The sequence below is a fragment of the Neopsephotus bourkii genome, unplaced genomic scaffold, assembly GCF_033783945.1.
Source record: "Neopsephotus bourkii isolate Nb327-2 ecotype Australia unplaced genomic scaffold, CSIRO-AGI_Nbou_v1 NB_923, whole genome shotgun sequence".
NCBI lineage: Eukaryota > Metazoa > Chordata > Aves > Psittaciformes > Psittacidae > Neopsephotus > Neopsephotus bourkii.
The window spans coordinates 3,785,242-3,804,606 of NW_026901417.1; the positions used below are offsets into that span (position 1 = coordinate 3,785,242).

Here is a 19,365-nt window from a genome sequence, read left to right on the forward strand (position 1 = left end):
CTTCAGGTACAGTAAAAACTCTATTCCATACCCACTCTCTGAGAAGCAGGTAACAGGTAGTTCCGCTCATACAACAGCCTTCATGCAGCCTCATGCACAAACTAAGTCTACAAAACTAAAGTGCATTCTTTGATAACCTTGTCTTAAAGCTTATTTGATTGCATAGGGCCTGAAGAACTAAGAGAGACATAGGGAATTATCAGCAATACTTTTCCGTCACTCCTTTCCTGTGAGTGAATAATTTAAATCCTTTCCCTCTGAGTGTACTTTTTATCAGTATGCCTTTGCTCTTTTAGCAGCACATTCCAGGTAGTGCTGTTCTGCAGAACACCTTCACAGAGGAAGCTTAGGTATCAAATCAAGTGAAATGACAGTCTGCATTTTCAGCATGAAGCAGTCACTTACAGAAAATCCAGGAAACCCAATTCAACTCCTACCACATGGAAAATGTGAGATTATTGCACTAAGGTCACAAGAAGCACTTCTGCTATTAACAGCAGCTTATTTTTTACATTAAGCAGTTATAAATCTATTTGAGAAAGAAAAAGGGTTCTGCTGAAGATTACTATCTTTTTCTGTTTGCAGTTCAGAGTGAATTCATAAATCTTGGCTATGGTTTTAATTCCCTATAAAACATGCGTATATGTTTTACAGATCTAATCCGGTCCTTGCATGGAACTTGCAGCACCGTTTAAAAAATAAAATAAACATACACAAAATGCTAAATTCCACATAACTCTTTAAAAATGCAAGTAACATTATCCCTTACAGTGCCTCATTGTTAACAAGGTTATACTGCAATCATCTGCCATCTTCATTTATTCTCCATAAGTAATAAAGCAAAGTTATTCAGCTTAGGAACAGCAGAAATCTTACCTTCACAGCAGACATAACCTGAACATTATAAATGTGACAAAAAAATAGCCAATACAAATTGATTTCCATGTCACTATGTCAATAAGAAGATAAGCAAGCTGACTTACAGGGAAGGGTAGAGGGCAATGTCCCATTTTCATTAAACTGAACAGGCCAGTGATTCAGTAGGCTTAGGCACTGACATTTTTAATACTGATAAAAATAATTTTATGTAAGCTGAATGCCAGAGACTCGATTTACTTCAAACGAGTACTTACAGTTTTGCTATGGTCCACTGGAGCACAGTAGTTACACAGAACATTTATTTATAGTTATTCCCACTAAACCAGTGTTATCACAAAAGAGCTTTGGTTTATATTCAGTGTAAAGATGAAAAAACATAGAGCAATGGAAAAACATGCTCAGCAAGACTTTGCTATTCTTACCAAATGTTACTTGCTGCTAAACACTTGTTCTCATCTTGCTGTCAGGACGGTGACCACAGTGCAGCAGCAAAGGCAGCTGTGTGCACAAGTATCTTCTCCAGTTCAGCACACTGCAAGTTCCAACACCGATTAAAAACACTCTTGAAATGCAGCGAAACTTAAGTGTGCTTAAGTTTCTAGTTTAAGTTAACTAGTTAAAAACCATCCTCAAACTGAAAAAGGTGGCCTCTTCTTTTACCTGCCTACAGATGCACAAGTTAACAGTAAAACATTTGGCAAGTTGTATTGACCATTATAAAAACTAAAATCCCAACACTAATGTAAAACAAAAGTTGCTTCTAAATCTGAAACCAAAGTGAACAACCCACCCCCTAAACCCTAAACAAACAAAACCTCCCAAACCTGTCAGTGTCACAATCCAGTCACTGGCATTCAGTCTGGACATTCTCAGTCTTCTTTAGAAAATGTAAGGAAGCAAAAGTACTCTGAAGTCAGGGAAACAACAGTTTGGCGATGAAGCAAATTTATTGTTTTAGGTGTTGAAATTAGGGAGTATTTTAAACCAACAGCCACACACTTCATGAAAATCTAGCTAGTATGAATGAACAAAAGAGGGTAACCCTTAAGTTTCAAAGCTATTTGTCACATGAGATACATATCTCATAGAGCCTTGTAGGTAACCCATAGTTTAGAAAAGGAAAGATGCCCTCTGCATAAAGGATAGGCAGAGAACAGCATCGCTGAGGTACTAGTCCCATTTCTTTCAGGCAAATTACTGCATAGATATCTAAGGTTAAGTAGTTCTGACATTTTTCTGAACAGCTTTTACAGTATCATAAGGTAACATAATGAAAATACATTGTATTTGAAACCAAAGAGCAGCATATTAGACATGCACTTGTAGATAACAACCTGTGTGCAACTTGAGATGTCGAAAATACCATACACACAACTTGGATGTTAATCTAAAAGCCTACTCATTTAATCTGCCTTCAGGTTTTGTGGAAAAAAGTCTACATGGTCTTATTCATAAAAATGGAATTCTCAATATTCAGCTGTGGTGGGTATAACACGAACATACAGAGTCTTCATGTTCAAGTTCTTCATGGAGATGTTCTTTGTGATCTCTAAACCAAGAAAACAGAGAAACAGAACACAGTCAGTGCTCTTGCACACTGGTAAGACTATGAGCACACACTTTTTTTCAATTCAGGTAGTTCTGCTGGTTCAACCAAAATGGAACTAGGACAGGAACTGCTCAGCTCAAAATTCCCTCCTGTTCAAGCACAGTGCATTAAAGGAAGGCTCACCACATGGCAGGACTGCTGCTCCAAGGGTTTAAGATACCCTTCTAGGTTATAAAGTAGAATTATTTTGAAAGCCTAAATCAGCCCACAGCTCCCAGTTTCACACCCACACAGAACAGCATCAAGTTCAGACAAATTATATTACAATGCAATGATATGAAGCCAATATTCACAATTCAACACCATACACTGAAAAGCAGTCAGAATGGCCATACAGATATCCAGTGCCTCTGATATCCCATCTCTGACAGAATAGAGAACAGAACACAGAGCCTACATGGGAAGGAGCACAGTAAGAATGTGCAAACACTAACTTGAGTTTTATACTCAAGCAAGGATTGTAATAGCAACTGGAAATCTTTTACTATTCTTGCCACCTTGTGGAGCATTTTTCATGAGAAGTCAGATGCTTACTAGGCTCAATGCTTCTCAGTGCCTGGCAGCTGAAGCAAACTACCCCAGTAACAAAGCAGACTGGTTTTAATACTGGGAGACACAGCTTTGGAACGAACATAATCTGATTAACAAATATACCAGAGGTCTCTCTACTAAGAAACTTCAAAGTGCTAAGTACAACTACATGCACTGAAACCACAGCAAAGCAGCATCAGGGTTGCAGTGTTAACCCTGCACACTAGAATCCCTGTCGACACCTGCAAATAAAAGATCGCTTTAAATTTGGCATTAGCATGAGCACAATAGGTCAACATTCAAAATGGCTGGGTGGTTTTGCACTAGAAAGGATTTTGTAAGTGCACTGCACTATATCACAGAACTGACGTCAGATATTAATGTGCCCTAACCTGGGCTCCCCTCCAGTGGAGACTGAGGCAGAGGTGTGAAGGGAGGCAAGCCTGTGAAGCACACCCACGGAGTTAGTGTCAGAGCAGTTCAGTTGTAAGTAACAGGATGTCCAAGTGAAAGCTGATTCTAGGAATGGCAGCAGGGAGCTTTGTTGCCATGTAACGGCCTGCACACTCCTTCTAACATTGAGGCCCTGATCCTTCTTTGATAAACCTTGCATTTTTTAGACTGAGCATATAGTCTGGATTGAAGTTTAAAAGCTATCTATGAATTAAAGAATTAAGACACCCTCGTGAATCATGATGGCACTGTTTTTAAGGAGCTCTCTTCCAGTGTAGCACGCTACTTTAAGCGGCTGAATACCCATCTACAAGCTAGAAGTGCAGAGGTATAATCCAATGGAGCAATTAGGGCTTTATTCCCTCATTAACCTTCCTTCTCTTCCCATAAAAATGTTACATCAGTAACATTTAGCTATTTATTATTTATCACCAAAATGTAAGGACATCCTCCTTCCTGCGCCAACTCTTTCAAAGGAAGGCTTTGGAGTTAGCACACAAAGAAATACTGTCTTCATCCTGAACTCGTCTCAGAGTTACTACCTGTAACTCCGGTGTCGAGCTCACACATAAGCAATGCTCACTACTTCAACATTTAGAGAATGTTTTTCCAACATTATAAATGTGGGTTAAAACATACTTGTTTCTGAAGAGTTGGTGAGCTTTAGGCAACAGGCAGCAGCTGCCCAGCTCCCTGTACCTGAAAGTGTTTTAAAAAAAGAACATTTTCAAAACTAAGAACTCATTTTCCACCAAGTGCTTTTTTTTTTTTTTAATAAAACAGGCACTAAATTCCCAATTCCTGGGTTATTTTCATCAAACACTTCAAATGGTTAACAGCAAACAACTTTTTATTTTTAGAATAAGCCATAAAAGGACCCTTACTCAAGAGACTGAATGTTTTATGCCTTGAGGGCAGGACCTTGAAATATATTGACAAAAAGATGAATATGGGATTACACAAAGTTTCAACACAAAGTTGCCTTTATACAAATGCCCATAGTATGGGGAATAAACAAGAGGAATTAGAGATGTGTGCACATCTACAGGGATACGATACCATGGGCATCACGGAAAGGTGGTGGGATGGCTCCTATGACTGGAGCATTGGAATGGAAGGTTACAGACTCTTTAGAAAAGACAGGCCCAGCAGGCGGGGAGGGGGAGTTGCCTTTATGTTAGTGATAGGCTGGAGAGTATGGAACTCTGTCTGGGGGCAGGTAATCAGTTAACAGAGTTTGTGGGTCAGGGTTAAAGGGAAAACAGCTATGGGAGACATCACTGTGGGCATCTGTTACAGACCGCCTGATCAGGAGGACTCTGAGGATGAAGCACTCTACAGACAGATAGGAACAGCCTCACACTCACAGGCCCTTGTCCTCGTGGGGGACTTCAACCACCCTGACATCTGTTGGAATGACGGTACGGTCCGGCACAAGCAATCCAGGAGGTTCCTCGATTGTGTGGAAGACAACTTCCTTCCGCAAGTAATAGAGGAACCAACAAGGAGAGGTGCCATGCTTGACCTCGTGCTCACCAACAGGGAAGGGCTCATTGGAAATGTGATGCTCCAGGGCAGCCTTGGATGCAGTGATCATGAGATGGTCAAGTTCGAGATCCTCAGGACAGTGAGAAGAGCATGCAGCAAGCTCACTGCCCTGGGTTGCAGGAGAGCAGACTTTGGCCTCTTCAGGAACCTGCTTAGTAAGGTTCCACAGGATATAGAACTAGAGGGCAGAGGGGCCCAAGGCTCTTGGCTGATATTCAAGGATCACCTGCTACAAGCTCAGAAGTGTTGCGTCCCGACTAGAAGGAGGTGCAGCAGGAGGGCCAGGAGACCTCCTTGGATGTATAAGGAGCTGCTGAGGAAACTTAAGGGGGAAAAAAGAAGCTTATAAAAGGTAGAAGCAAGGACAGGCAGCCTGGGAAGAATACAGGGATACAGGGACGTTGTCCAGAAAGCTAGGGTCCAGGTCAGGAAAGCTAAAGCCCAGTTAGAATTGAGTCTGGCAAGGGATGTCAAAGATAACGGAAGGGATTTTACAGGTATGTAACAAACAAAAGACAGACTGGGGATAAATTGGGTCCTTTCTAGAAGCTATCAGGAGAACTGGCTACCCTGGATTTGGAGAAGGCTGGGGTTCTCAATGACTTCTTTGCCTCAGTCTTTACTGGCAAAGTCTCTGACCACACCACCCAAGTCCTGGAAGGCAGACGCAGGGACTGTGAGAATGAAGACCTTGGGCCCACTGTAGGAGAGGATCTGGTTCAAGACCATCTTAAAAACCTGAATGTGGACAAGTCCATGGGTCCTGAAGGAGCTGGCGAATGAAGTTGCTAAGCCACTCTCCATCATATTTGAAAAATCACGGCAGTCAGGTGAAGCTCCTGACAACTGGAGAAATGGAAATATAACCCCCATTTTCAAGAATGGAAAAATGGAAGGCCCAGGGAACTGCAGACCAGTCAGATCTTTCACATCGTTGTGAACTGTCACTTTATACACTTTAATTAAAGTTTAAATAGTTCTGGAGAATTCATACTACAAATAAGTTCTAGTGATGCAACTGATTTCCCTTTTAAGACATTTTAAAAACCCTCACTTAAACTGAGAGCTACACATTTTCCTGCTTTGTCAGTTACTTCCCTCTTTCAAAACTCAAGTTTCTAATAACTACAAAACTAGTTATTTTTGTACCTTCACTAACCCACAGGCTGCTGCTGCAAACCCCTTCTGCCCTGTAACAATGATAGAAACCAAACATGAATGTGTACAGCATCAGTTGCTCCTGAATGGCTGAATTTTGAGTCCACAAGGTTTCACACATGAATCCATTTTTTGGTTATGCAATAAAGTGTGGTTGATGTACTTGGTTCTCACACCTCGTGCCGTTTCTGAACATTACAGTCTTCAGATCCCTGTGAACACCATTCAGCACATTATTTTTAGTATTAGCTCAAGCTATCACTAGGAAGTCTCATCAACATTTGAGATCCACTTAACTTAGAAAATGGCTTTTGAATAAAGAGAGTTCAGGTCACATGAAATAAAAAACAGCCAAAAACCCATGAACAAAAGCACCCACACCTTACTTGCTCAAGTTCCAACCTGCTCTCTCAGCTCAGGAGGCAGCAAAGTGACCCCAGCTGAGGCCAGCTATACAAAAGCTCCACTCCTCCTCTCCTCACCAGGTGAGGGGAACTTCCTGAAGAATCATCCCATCCCAGCTAGCTTCTGGACAGGTAACCCGGCATATGATAACTCAAGGGTAAGTGTCATGTACGCCTCCCAAACCACTTTTAAATCATGCCACTACGATTCATGGGAGACAGAATCCTTTGTGTTGTTTTATTTGAAGAGCTAAATTTCTCTGAATACACAGCAATACCTGTTTGGTTTTTACCATGTTGTTTACAACCCATTCTTTCTGTCAAACGAAGTCCAACATCTTTCTTGGGTCCAACTTCTTAGCACTACAGGTGGCTACATCTTCAGTCTTATCTGTCTCATGAATCAGAGGTTTCTGTTTCTAAGCCTCACCATCTGTCTGCAGTTTTGGAAGATTCTTTAACATTTCAGATCTGTGACTATGTGATAAAACTTCCTGTTTCCCAGGTATCTTGAATGAATTGCAGCTGCTGCACCCAACCAAGTCTGACCTACTCACACAACTCTAAAATAGATCCAATACTCTTTTCCACCCACTCCCCTTTTCCAAAAGGAAGGGGGAAAAATATCTGAACAGTATGAATGTAACTGAAAAAACATTAACAGGCTCTTAAAATATTCACATTTTAGACTCAATTACTTTTGGGAGGAGATTCACTCTCTCCTTAGTCCCAGCAGCACGTAACTACCATTTACATTGCTAAGTGACCTTGCCTTTTGAAAAGAAGAAACTTCTACAGAACTTATCTTGGCCTTTTCATGAAGGGAGTCCACTAGAACTTTGTGTATCTACATGTATGTGTGCTTAAAGGATATACAAAATAAATATTGAATTACCTGGCAAAAGTAGAAACCAATGCGTAAACAGTGTGTATTTAGTAGTTAAACTAGATCTCAGGCTGCATTAGCTGCTCCTCAACAAAAACTCCCAGGTATCCTTGGAGAAGCCAACCAGAAGTTTGTGCTTACCTTGAGTTTGCGCTTCATCAAGGAACAATTTTAGCCTCCTGCTTCTGAGCCCAAAGACTTTTGCCGTTTCACGTAAAAGACCTTGGTATGTTAATCCATTCTTCCCAACAGGGTTTTCCATTAGAAGAGTTCCCACTGTTCCTTTCTGACATTCTGAACAGGAGAAACAGTTTAGTTACTATTGGTATTGTTTCATTTATCTTGGAAAACTGAAATTTCAGATTTCTTCTTCCATTTCATCTCTATTTCTTTATAGTGCTGAGCAATACCAATACCAATCTACTTACGGATATTCATGAAATAAGGTAATGAATCATAGAAGTACAGTATTATCAGAAATGATCCCAGTAAAAACCACATTTTCAGCCCAAGTAGGGATTTCAGTAGTGTCAGTAAGATGCCACATGGAAAGTCCAGACAGGACTTGTACAGGGCAGAGATTAAGAGCAAGGTACTAACACCACAGCTATTTCAGTGTGAGGTTTCAGAGTAAGAGTTAAAAGATTGACAGCTCTGAAACAGAACTATATACACATATCTAGACCCCAGGTCAGGTTAATAATACAACTCATATCTTTTAAACAGCACTAAAAAATGTTTCACTGGCTGTTTACAGTGCCTTGGTAAAGAACTGGTGCCTCATTCTTTTTTGGTCAGTTTAGACTCAGCCTTTTAAAATAAGCAGCACAGGTGAGCTGATGGTCAGAAAAAGGAAAACACTGAAGGACTCCTGTTTAAATGCTGCCCTTACCTCAAACTGGCTCAGCTTTTCCTTTATGAAAAGAGGGAGAAAGGCTACATATAAAGATTGTGTTTATTAGAAAGCAAATACTAGGAAAAAAACCAAAGTCACCATCTACCAATGAAAATGTGTACTTATCTCCATCAGTGAGTGATGGTGTCACAAGAAACTCAGCCTGTAAATGAGGAGCAGTGTCCTACCCACCTTGTGGCTTTGCATTCACCAGCTGCAAGTTGATGTACTGGCAGAGGAGAGCCTCGGCAGAGCTGGGCAGGTCAGGCGCTGCCCCTGCTGTCACATGTAGAGTCTTTCCGCTGAGACTCAGCAAGTCAGTTTTGTTTAGCAGCTCTGAAAAAGAAAATGAGACCAGTCAGGCCATTACAGCGAAGCTGAGGTCCAGGTCTCACTCAATTAGCACCCAACGAGTCCTTCTAACTACTGATTCCACTGGGAACGTTTCCCTCCTTGCAATTCCCTCCTTAGGAAAGAGCATTTTTCCATTTTGAAAAGTGGAATTGTGCAGAAATACTTTTGTTTTCTTAACAACATGGAGCACTTCATCTGCTGTGGAAAGCAGCTCTCATGCACATACGCAGTATGATCACTAAGGCAACAAAAATAGTTAAAAAACTTAAAACAAGCAAGAAATTATTCATTAAGTCAACCACTTCTATCTCATTAAATTAAGACTGCCAGCACCCTGACTTCCCTAGCTGAAGCAACACGGGGTATGTGTTACTATGCAACATCAGGGTTATTTCCTTCATCCAACTCCAGATAACAATACATGTGAAATCAGTGGCAGCTCAGCTCATGAATAATGCCCTCTACCACAATGCTTGTGTTTAATGCCAACAAGTGATGATGATTCAGCAGATTAAACCAGTCACATGTATTTGGAAAAGGGTGGATAAGCAGACCCAGAACAGGCCACGTATCTCAAGGGATTTTAGAAGTAGCTCCAGCACCATGACAGCATTCAGCTGAAAAGCTAATGAGGCTTCTGTAACACAGATTAAACACATAGGGCAGCACACTGCACTGCATACTTGAGCCTCTCTGTTACAGAGGTAATGAGAGCCACAACATTAGAGAGAAATGCCACCACTCTGCTACAAACAACAGAAAACAAATCCAGGAAGAGTTAGTAAATTTAACTTCTTGTAAGAAAAGTGCATTGCCTGTACATGTAGAACAGGCACATCTGTCACCTCTTTCCAACAGGATTTTATCCCATGTCAGCCCTATTTGCATGTCAGAGCCCAGGCTTTACAAAGCTTACTTTCCATCAGTTCATCCGAACCAATTTCAAAGGGGCAGGAGTGGCATTCCTTGTTCCAGAGGTGCCTCTGAACTTAAAAATGAAATAAAAACCCCAAAGAAACCCACAACACACAAACCCCCCCCAACAAAAACCAAACATCCTCCCCCCAAAAAGGTGAAAAGTAATCACAGGCTACAAGCTCTCAAAATTCTGCCAACTGCCACAGAACATCAAAGCACGATGCACTGTGGAAGCCTTATGAGACCGCGGCAAGGAAGGAGGAAAACCTCAGACTACCTCTACAATTCTAAAAGTCTATCTTTTAAAACACACAATGTTTTTATGTATCTTTAAAGAAAAAGGTCAAAGCTTCTAAATTTCACTTGTCAAGAATGCCATTGCTGGCTACCCAAACACTTGGTACATCTGAGGTGCAAGGCCCATCCTCAAGCAGAGAAAGTACTTTGCTTTTGTTTTTACTTACAGGGAAGCAAGAAAATAACTGAATTAACAGCAGATTTTTCCTAGTGTAACCCTAAAGCAGCACTGCTTGCCACTCACACACCGTTCCTGGGTCACAGTAGGACACAGCACCCTGAGCAGGGTGCAGCAGAGCCAGAAACTGAAGGAACTTTGGGTCTGGCAATACCCAGTGCAGACGGATGCAGCACAACAAGGCAGCAGCTACAGTAATGGCCATTTGCACCACCAAGAAAGCTGGTATGTTGCATTACAGACCCACTGATATTTTCACAATGAAGGGCTCCTGCACAGTGCTGCCAATGGAGTCAGCTTGTACAGCCCTCTAGTAAGAGCAACAGCAAGAAGAAAGTGGATTGTTTTTTCCTCTGTAACAACACACTTGAAAACAAGCAGCTATTACAAGTGCTCATCAATATTAAAATCACTTTTAAAGTCAGCTCTCCTTGCAGCTGAGATTTAAGTGGTAATGCTCTCCTAAGGTGCCTTACAGCCCCATGGCCTTTTAAAAATTGAAGATTAAAAGAAATCTTTTTGTATTCTTGTTCAGAAAACAGTGCTAAGAATAAGATAATAAAAAGTCAACTGTAAATCATAAAGATGAAATAAGACATGGACTGAGAAGTTTGTGGGGTGGTTTTTGCCACACCACCTTCCATATTCCTCTCCCCCTCCCCCCAGCTTTTTTATGCCCTACATGATTTATGGTTTCATTTATTCACTCAAGATGAACAAACTGATTTTTTTATTAGGACTTCTTCACTATGGGCTACCTCCATGAAAGCCAAGTGCAAGTCAAAAAATATTTTCAATAAGTTTAGAAACTTTTCAGCTTTTCAGCAACCTAGAGCAAAAAGTTAGTCCCACACAGCTGTTGTTACCATCTGACGTGAGCCCAGCCCCCTTCCTTTAAATTATTAACGTTTTTTAATGTATAAAGAGACAAATTCCATTCTCAGTTTCTGAAGGTCAGTACAAGTCCCAGGGCCTTGCTCGGTGTTTGTGCAGTTATTCAAAATACATCGATACACTGTTGGGAAGCAAATGTTTATCCCATTATTTCAATGTTGCACTAAGAAACAGGGACATATTTTAGCCTGCCTTAATACAAGAACTGCCATTATGCAACCTTAAGTAAATCTGCCTTACAATTAGAAAACAAAATAATAAATTACTGCAAGTAAAGTGGACAGCCCTAAAAACCACAAGAAGGAAAATAAGGAGGCAGAAATATGGCTTTAGTGGGTCACAATTTTGTTACCACACATGGGAACAATTCTGCAACAATTTGTCCTGAGTGCATGACCTTTCCTTGCAGTTCCTCCCAGACACAGTGGTAGATACCAACCTCCTGCCTCACCTAAGGAAACCCTGGAACCACCATTAGGCCTTACCTAACATTACTTGTGCAAAGGCTGGGCTGAGAAAGCAAAGGGATTGCGTCCAAACCAAACATCATGAATTTCAGTTCTCTTCTCTAACATCTTGAAGAGCTATTTTCGTTGTACATGCCTCCAACCCTGACTCCTCAGGGAGCCGTATCTTCTGCTGATCAATACTTGGGTAAGATCTCTGCCAAATTGCAACAAAAGTGAATTTGATAATTGAAACTTTCCAAGGGAATTCCCATGTTGCTAATAAGCGGGCAGGGAAAGAAACAAAACACTGCTCTGCCCACACCACTTACAAAGAGTGAAAGTCTGAAATCAGCATACCAAGATAGGAAGTCCCAGAACAAAAGTGATATGGAAAGGCATAAAGCCTTTGTTACTAGAGTAGGAAAAAAACCTTGGAAGAAGAGGGAAGGTTGATATTCTCTCCCTTTTTTTATGAATTCAGCATTAATAGATTTAATGCTGCGTTCTTTTGTACTGTTTGAGGCAGAAGAAATAAATGAGGAATCAAACTACTTATAATCTTATGAGTTTCCCAACCCTTTTTGGCCTTAGCAGGTCATCCCTTAATATGTGTGATGGCAATGAATTGTACTGGCACATACCACATTGCTATGAAGTATATCACTACTTTTTGGAAAAGGATTTCAAGAAAAAGTATTTTCTCCTTTAAAACGCAACTGAAACTTGAAGAAGATATAGAGGGCTCCAAAATTTCCTACAAATCACCTATAACTGAAAGCAAAGCATAATCATTTTGTATGATAGAACTATTCACTTCAATTGAGCACCACATGGAAAGAGGTTTTATCATAGCAAGGTAATGGATTACATCAGATATGAAAACCCCCAAAACATTCTTCCAGCAATACCTTCAGGAAAAGGCAAGTAAGAAAACCAAAGACAGCGATGGTAAGACAAACAGTGCCATCACAGGCACAAGTAACACTATTTCCCTTCTGACACTGCAGGTAGACACAAGCTGGTGATCCTTCTCAGCCCCGTGGGCACCCCAAAGCAGCCTTCATAACAGCAAACTAAAGGATCTTCCCCTTAGTTGCTGCCATAATATTTCTATGAAAACCCACTAGCACTGTTTCTGTATCTGTCCAGTTACCATTTCTGAAGTATTTTATCTTTTCTTTATCACTCATTTAGACTGAGTATGAATGGGGTGGTAACAGATGAAGCTCGTAGTAACACCAAGACCATTCAAAGGCTTTACTATTACTTTTGAAACATCTCTTCAGTGGCTGCTGAAGCCGCTGGCATGGCTGCTCTTAAGTGCTCTGATCTCTGCATCTCTTCACTAAAGTGTTCGGTTATTAGCGTAATCCTGTTCTGAGTTTGCTGATTTTTAAGTTGTAACTTGTTCTAATGTACTGAAATATTATACATAATGTAATAATAGACCGGCATCTTCATCTTGGGGAAGAGAACACCAGTCTGCTTCTAGGGTCTCCTAGTCATGAATTGCAACATCTTTCATGTTTTTCTTCTGTTTCATCTATATTAGCTTTGTAATGCACCAAACTGTGAGACAGCCTGCAAGTCTGTGCATAAGCCATAGAAGATGTTTAATATTCTCATGCCCTAACAGAGGCCAACTTCAAGCTGCAAAAATATTCCATAGATTTTTCTAAATAAGAAGAAATGCAGAGATCCTCAGGTTTCTCTCGGGTGAGAAAGCAACATTTTTATCTTCTACAGATAGAAGTTGCATCAATTGAAGTTCTCACTCTGCCCACAGAAAAAAAAAAAAGCATGCAAAACCTGATGGCAGCTTGCCACCAATCTAAAGCATAGCCTGGACCTGATGGGAACACTGCCTGAAAGAAATCAGATTTTGGCCCAATGAGAAATGCAGTGAACTAAGGTAACAGAAAAGCTGAGCATCATTTAGCAGCAGCTTTTGGAAACATTCTAACGTGACTATAAACACAGTCTCTTAAGCTAAGTACTGTAAAATATACTATTTCATTACACATTTGCTAGTCAATTTTGTATATATATACACATATATATAGAAAAATCATACAGTAATTATACAGTAAATAACTCCTAGCTGCTGCTAGAAAACATTTCAATTTTCTTTGTCATACTCCATTTACCTGTTTTTCCATTAAAAACTGTCAATTTTGAATTTTTAAGACCAAAAATGCAGGAGACAGCATCTACAAGTCCAGTGAAGTTCAAGGTATTATCTCCTTTTGGATTTTCCAGCAGCAACACACCATCTAAAAACCAAAATTGAGAAATTAAAGTACAGTTTGAAAGCAACATCCAAGTTTTAATGATTTTCTAATGACTTTTGCAAATTGCTTCTAGTGAGTTTCTAAGCTAACTACTAACTGACAACACTGGCAGTTTTTTTGTAAGAAAGGAAAGAGGAAAGAAAACAGGGAAATGGGCTCAAGTGTACTTCAGATTTCGAGTATGGAAGTTAAATTTGTTTTTATTGACAAAGCAGTCAAAATTCTTACATCACTGAATTAAAATCTAGTATTATATTAAAAACCAAGAGACTGCATGCCCTCCGAAACATTCACCAGCTTGGTTACATTCACTGTTATTAACAGTAAGCAGCTGTGCAGCCACATTTAAAAAAAAAGGCACAATTACTCTGATACATAAACTGTAAATGCAGGTAGAAAAAGAAAAAAAGTCCAGAGAGTACAGTTTTTTTCTCCTTTTAATATATAACTCACCCTTCTAATACTTTTAATGGTATCACTGCACTCACCTTTTCATTATCCACGCCATAGCCATTGTATTCTCTAGTTTTAAGTATTCTTTTTAGCACTATACTTAATATCCAAGTTTCTCTAAAGCGGTATCTCACAGAAAGGCATCACCACTTCAAGAATTAACAATGCTCCAGGCACACACTCTGCACTTGGGTGACTGCACACGCAGACATGGAGTGTGTATGTCCCCACGTAGATATCCACATTTAAACCCTTCTGCAGAATGTAAATAATTCATGTTCACACCCAAGTATTTACCTTCAGGTCCACATAAGCAGACTTCATGAACAACACGTGGCTTTGCTTTTAATGAACTTATTTTCAAGAATTATTTAAAGCTACTATTGGAAAGGAGTTCGCACCACTTTTCAAGCAAATCCACATCTCTGACATTCATCACACTCTTTTCTAAACAACCTTTTACCACCACTGCTGGCAAATCAAACCTCGTATGTTCCTACCTTGCTCTGTCCCATTAACATAAACTTTGAGGTTGACATAGGCACAGGCTGGACCAACATCCTGACACAAACCACCTCTGACAAGTGTAATTTCTAGCTCTGATCCCTTCAGCTGAAGAAAGAGAAATATTATGATTATTTTAATACTGTTCTATTAAACACAATCCTTTCCTTAAACATTACATCTTGTTGTGCTATACTAAACATGACTTACAATAAAAGAGCAACTTTCACCTCTCCTTCAGAGACAGAGCACTTCAAATACAAATTTGTCTTTAATACATGTTAAAGGTACAACAGTAATTTAACATAAGAAAAACAGAGGAATAAACAGTCTAATTTTCACAAGTGATGTCCAATGATCACAGTCTCCCAAATATAAACCCAATGTAGTCAAGAAGCACACTCTTCCAGAAGTAGTTCAGAGCATCTGAAAACAGGGCCCTGTTCAGTCACTGTCTGGAGAAGCTTTCATCTGCCTCCCAGGGCTGCTGAGCACAACCAGGGGGAGCAGCTGCCTTGTATCAAGTCAGCCTTTGTGACTGTCTCCCCAGTAGCTATTAGTGAATCTACTACAGCTTGAAACACCCCATCAAGAATGTAAAGTGTATTTTGCTGCGCAAATGAGACACTGGATGAAGAGACTTGAGGATCTGTAGCAATACTACAGAAACAGGCTTACTCTCTAGAGGCCTTAAACCACAGCTGTTTAAAAATCTGTTTTTTCCAAGCACAGGTATTTTCCTGAACTAAGTACAGGCAGGAACTACTCCTGCGCCTACACCAATTTCCACAAGAACTACACTTTAAAAGATTTCTTAATTAAAATGTTTAATTAAACAAATGTCATTCAGAAACCACTTCAATGAACAATTGGTACTAAGTGGCTATTTAAACCCTTTTTTTCTGTAAACTCAGTCTTTGGCAAGAGTCACAGTCCAAAAGGTGACCAGACAAACTTAGAAGTGCTACTCTTTACTGAGCTACTACGACAAAGTAGGGAAAAACACTGATGGAGCATCAAATCTCATCCTGTGTTTATCCATTCTACAAGCAATTGAGTATTAATTTTTCAAGTAGCTGCTGCTCTGTCCCAGTATTTTCAAGAAACTGCTGGTGGCTTTTTTTTGTTGTGTTTTCCACGGCAAGTCTTTGGGACAGGAGTTAAAGCCTTGTATCAAAAATTGAATCAGGATAATTTCACAGCAAAAAACATCCTGAATGTAATCAAAATACTTGTAGAAAGGACAGACTGCATTTCATTTTTGTCTCAGTATCCACACATATTCAATATTACACACACTTCTGTTACTCCTTTTAATAACTTCAAGAAATTTGGTACTATGATCCTGTCACAGCTAACTTAAGCGCTCACATGTGGAGTTAATTTGTTCTTTTAACTTGCATTTGCTTTTATACCTGAAAGCATGTAATGGTCACTAAAGAATTTTCCGTGTCAGTGCTGCTTATCAGCACCCACGAACAGAAGTCAGCTGATGCACAACTGGAACTCACATCTCCACGGTCTTAATGCCTGAAGCTGCTAGTACAAAATGCCACACAGTTATGACTAAAGACCATTAACTGCAGCCACATCTAATGCACCAAACTACAAATTCATTGGCAACAGCTGCATCTATCCTCAACTCTCTACAAAAAGCCAAACTTGACAGGATTTCCATCAAAGGATTTTTTAATTTCAGGTATGTTTATTCACTGCTCTTACTGCAACAAGCCCGTTGGAGCAGAACAGGGAGTACAGAGTCAAACATCTGCCCTGAGCAGTCCCAGGAGGCAAGACTTCACAAGGAAGACTTTACAGTTGCTCTAAGCTCTGTTATTTGTTTCCCTCTACAACCTCTGTTTGAAAGCTGCAGTACATGACCACCAATTCAGAGGGACACCAAATCTGTATGCACAGTAACCAGCTAAATGTGCATCGGGCAGACCATGTGGCAAAGACACAGCTTGACTCTGTACGGAGGTACTTCGTAGTGATTGAGACTCCTTAAATTAAAATAATAACAAACAACTCTACATTTAGTTTTTCTTTGGCTCAATTACCATACATAAACTGTATAGCTTTGGTACACACAGAACTTGCAATAACTCCCTGCTAATGGTTTTGTGCCCCATTAAACAAATCTCATGCCTAAGGTTTCAAGCTCTCAGCCGTAGGACCACTGCAACATGATGACATTTTTATCAGCTTGGTCATCAATCACAACAGCCACACAGAACTACCTATCATATATAGTGGTACCACAGTTAATTTCTTTAGGTGTTCCCAGTCTCAAACTTGACACCTGTGCAAATACATAGTCTGACCCACAAACCTCCCACCACCAATTCACATCAGCTCATCACCCCCAAAATTGACTGATGTCTGTTTTTTGCTGCCATCCCAACAACAGCTATCAATTATACCCATAAAACCTTCTGTAAGGGCAAGAATTCATCTTTATGTGGACAGCATTATTTAAAATTAATCCAGTAGACTCATCTTTCAGCTTTCCACAATGTTTTTTCTTCACTAGAACTGTTCAATTATGATTCAGAAAACAGAAAAACAGCAGTAGGGGGAAAACATGCTTGCACAGGCATATAATCTTTCAGAGAAAGACAAAGACACAGCAGCCAACCTTACAGCTCATGCACTAGACAATTTCAGAGGCAATCAGACAAGTGCTTCCCAGAACTACACATTTTTTTTCCAGCTGCTTTTACATTATAATTTAGATTTGATGTTGACTTTAACATCAAACTGCCCACCAATCAAATAAGTACTTAGAAGAAACAGCATTGTCATTGATTTCTCAACCACAATATTCTCCACTTTCATGTAGTGTTTTTCCATATGCTTGTCACTAAATTAAATTAGTAAGTTTTAAAATTTCGTAATAAATTAATGGCTTTGAAAAAGGCCAAACAGAGGTTTGTTTCCAATCTGTACAACTTCAGAAGTGTAATTAAGTGTAAAACATTTCCTTTACACATACTGTTATTTAGATGGACAAAATATGTGCTTTCCTGTCACCTATTTTCAGATCTCCAAGCCTTTCTGTAAACCCAGGTTGTAAGCCTAATATATCTTCTTGTCTTCCCAGTCTAGCATGGATTGAATAATATTTTATTGACAATTCAGCTGGGAATGTCTTTTGAATAAAGTAAATTTGAATAAAGCCATGGCAAAAGCATTCTCAAAACATGTAAGAAGAAACAAAGAAAACAAAGGAAATGGTTCAAACCTGCTGCTGCGAGAATAAGCAACCTGCAGAACTGCACTGTTACCAAAGACTAAACTTCAGCAACACAGGGGACAAAAACCAAACATACTCAAACATTAGTAAGTGAAGCTGGTCTTAAGCCAAAAGGGAAAATATAGCCTCCAAGGAGAACATTTCTAATAAAAAAAGTCTATTAACTTAAAGAGATCAGAGCAGCAATATTTTTGCTGTGTAAACAATGCACTAATCCAAACACAAATTGCAATGTGTATTACGCTTACACAAACAACTACCTAAAACAGTTAATTTGGTATTCAAGCAGCTTCATTTTCAAACACACTATACACAGAGAACTCAATTCTTGTTCGTTAAACCAAAAATACTAATATGGAGATTCAGACGTATGAAAATACCCACTATACCCCACAAACAAATACTGACATTCACTTTTTTCTGTAATTGAAGCACTTTGTTCAGTTAAAAGCAGATAAAATGAACTATGCAGTCAAGGCTTTTTCCTTCTTACTTGGGTTGTTTCCTGGATAAGAACTTCTTTTGAGGTAGGCACCGGATAAGGCTTCAGGTCAGCCTTTATTGTTGCAAAAATGAAATCTGTATGTTCCTTAATAACAGTATCCAGGTAGTCACCTTCTGGATGTGCCCTGTAGTACACTGTAATCTCATCTGTAGGAACCAGGTTTCGCTGTAGGATATACCAAATATATTAGACAGCAAGATGACTTTCACATACACAAACCAGAAGAATACTTCTTAAGTTAAAGAAAATAAAGTATCTTAAGTTAAAGAAAATAAAGTATCTTATTTTCTTATATTAAGAAAATAATATCTTAAAGTATTCTTAAGTTAAAGAAAATAAAGTATCTTAGACATTTACCAGACATCTGTTAGAAGTTTCTACAAAAGATTTATAATAAAACAATTCTACTGTCAGAAGATAATGTCCAAAACCTTACTCAAAAGGTTTCATTTTCAAATTCCTCTACCAACTCACCCCCTTGGTGAGCTGAAAGACTACTAAATTTATTAAAAAGCACAAGGATTTTTCCAGCATTTACACACCCTGTTTGCCACAAATTAAACTTCTGTCTCTTTACTGAAGTTTTGCTCAACCAGTGACATTTTCTTGACACCCAGCAGCCTCCAAGACACTCTGGTATTGTTTTGGAAGGTGGTGACCAGACTTTACAGTTTTCACACTAGTTCTGTCACAGCTCACACAGTAACATACACTTCACAAAAAGAGCAACTCATGTGAACGATACGCTTATTAAAGCTTATTAGAGCAACATGCTGCTTCAATAAGAAAATCATTTCAAGGGAAAGATAGCAGCACCAAGGAAACTTGATTTCCCAAATCTGCTAAAAATAATGACTGCCCTAATGCCAGTAATAGTTACTGTGGATCTGGAACATGTAGTCT

At 39.5% G+C, this 19,365-nt stretch overlaps 1 protein-coding gene across 10 annotated transcripts in view; it reads right to left on the reverse strand.

Annotated features, from left to right (window-relative positions):
- Positions 1-1,807: 1,807 nt before the first annotated feature.
- Positions 1,808-19,365, reverse strand: part of IARS1 (isoleucyl-tRNA synthetase 1) — a 107,935-nt gene continuing 90,377 nt past the window's right edge. For 9 of the 10 annotated variants that reach the window (XM_061357881.1, XM_061357880.1, XM_061357883.1 and 6 more), the window contains 6 exons: positions 18,451-18,627; positions 14,698-14,809; positions 13,601-13,726; positions 8,556-8,699; positions 7,610-7,762; positions 1,808-2,428 (listed from right to left, as the gene is read on the reverse strand). In XM_061357881.1, the coding sequence (XP_061213865.1) occupies positions 2,346-2,428; positions 7,610-7,762; positions 8,556-8,699; positions 13,601-13,726; positions 14,698-14,809; positions 18,451-18,627 (795 nt within the window). In that variant the 3' untranslated portion in view covers positions 1,808-2,345. The remainder of the gene's footprint in view (positions 2,429-7,609; positions 7,763-8,555; positions 8,700-13,600; positions 13,727-14,697; positions 14,810-18,450; positions 18,628-19,365) is intronic. The other variant, XM_061357882.1, reaches the window with a different exon arrangement.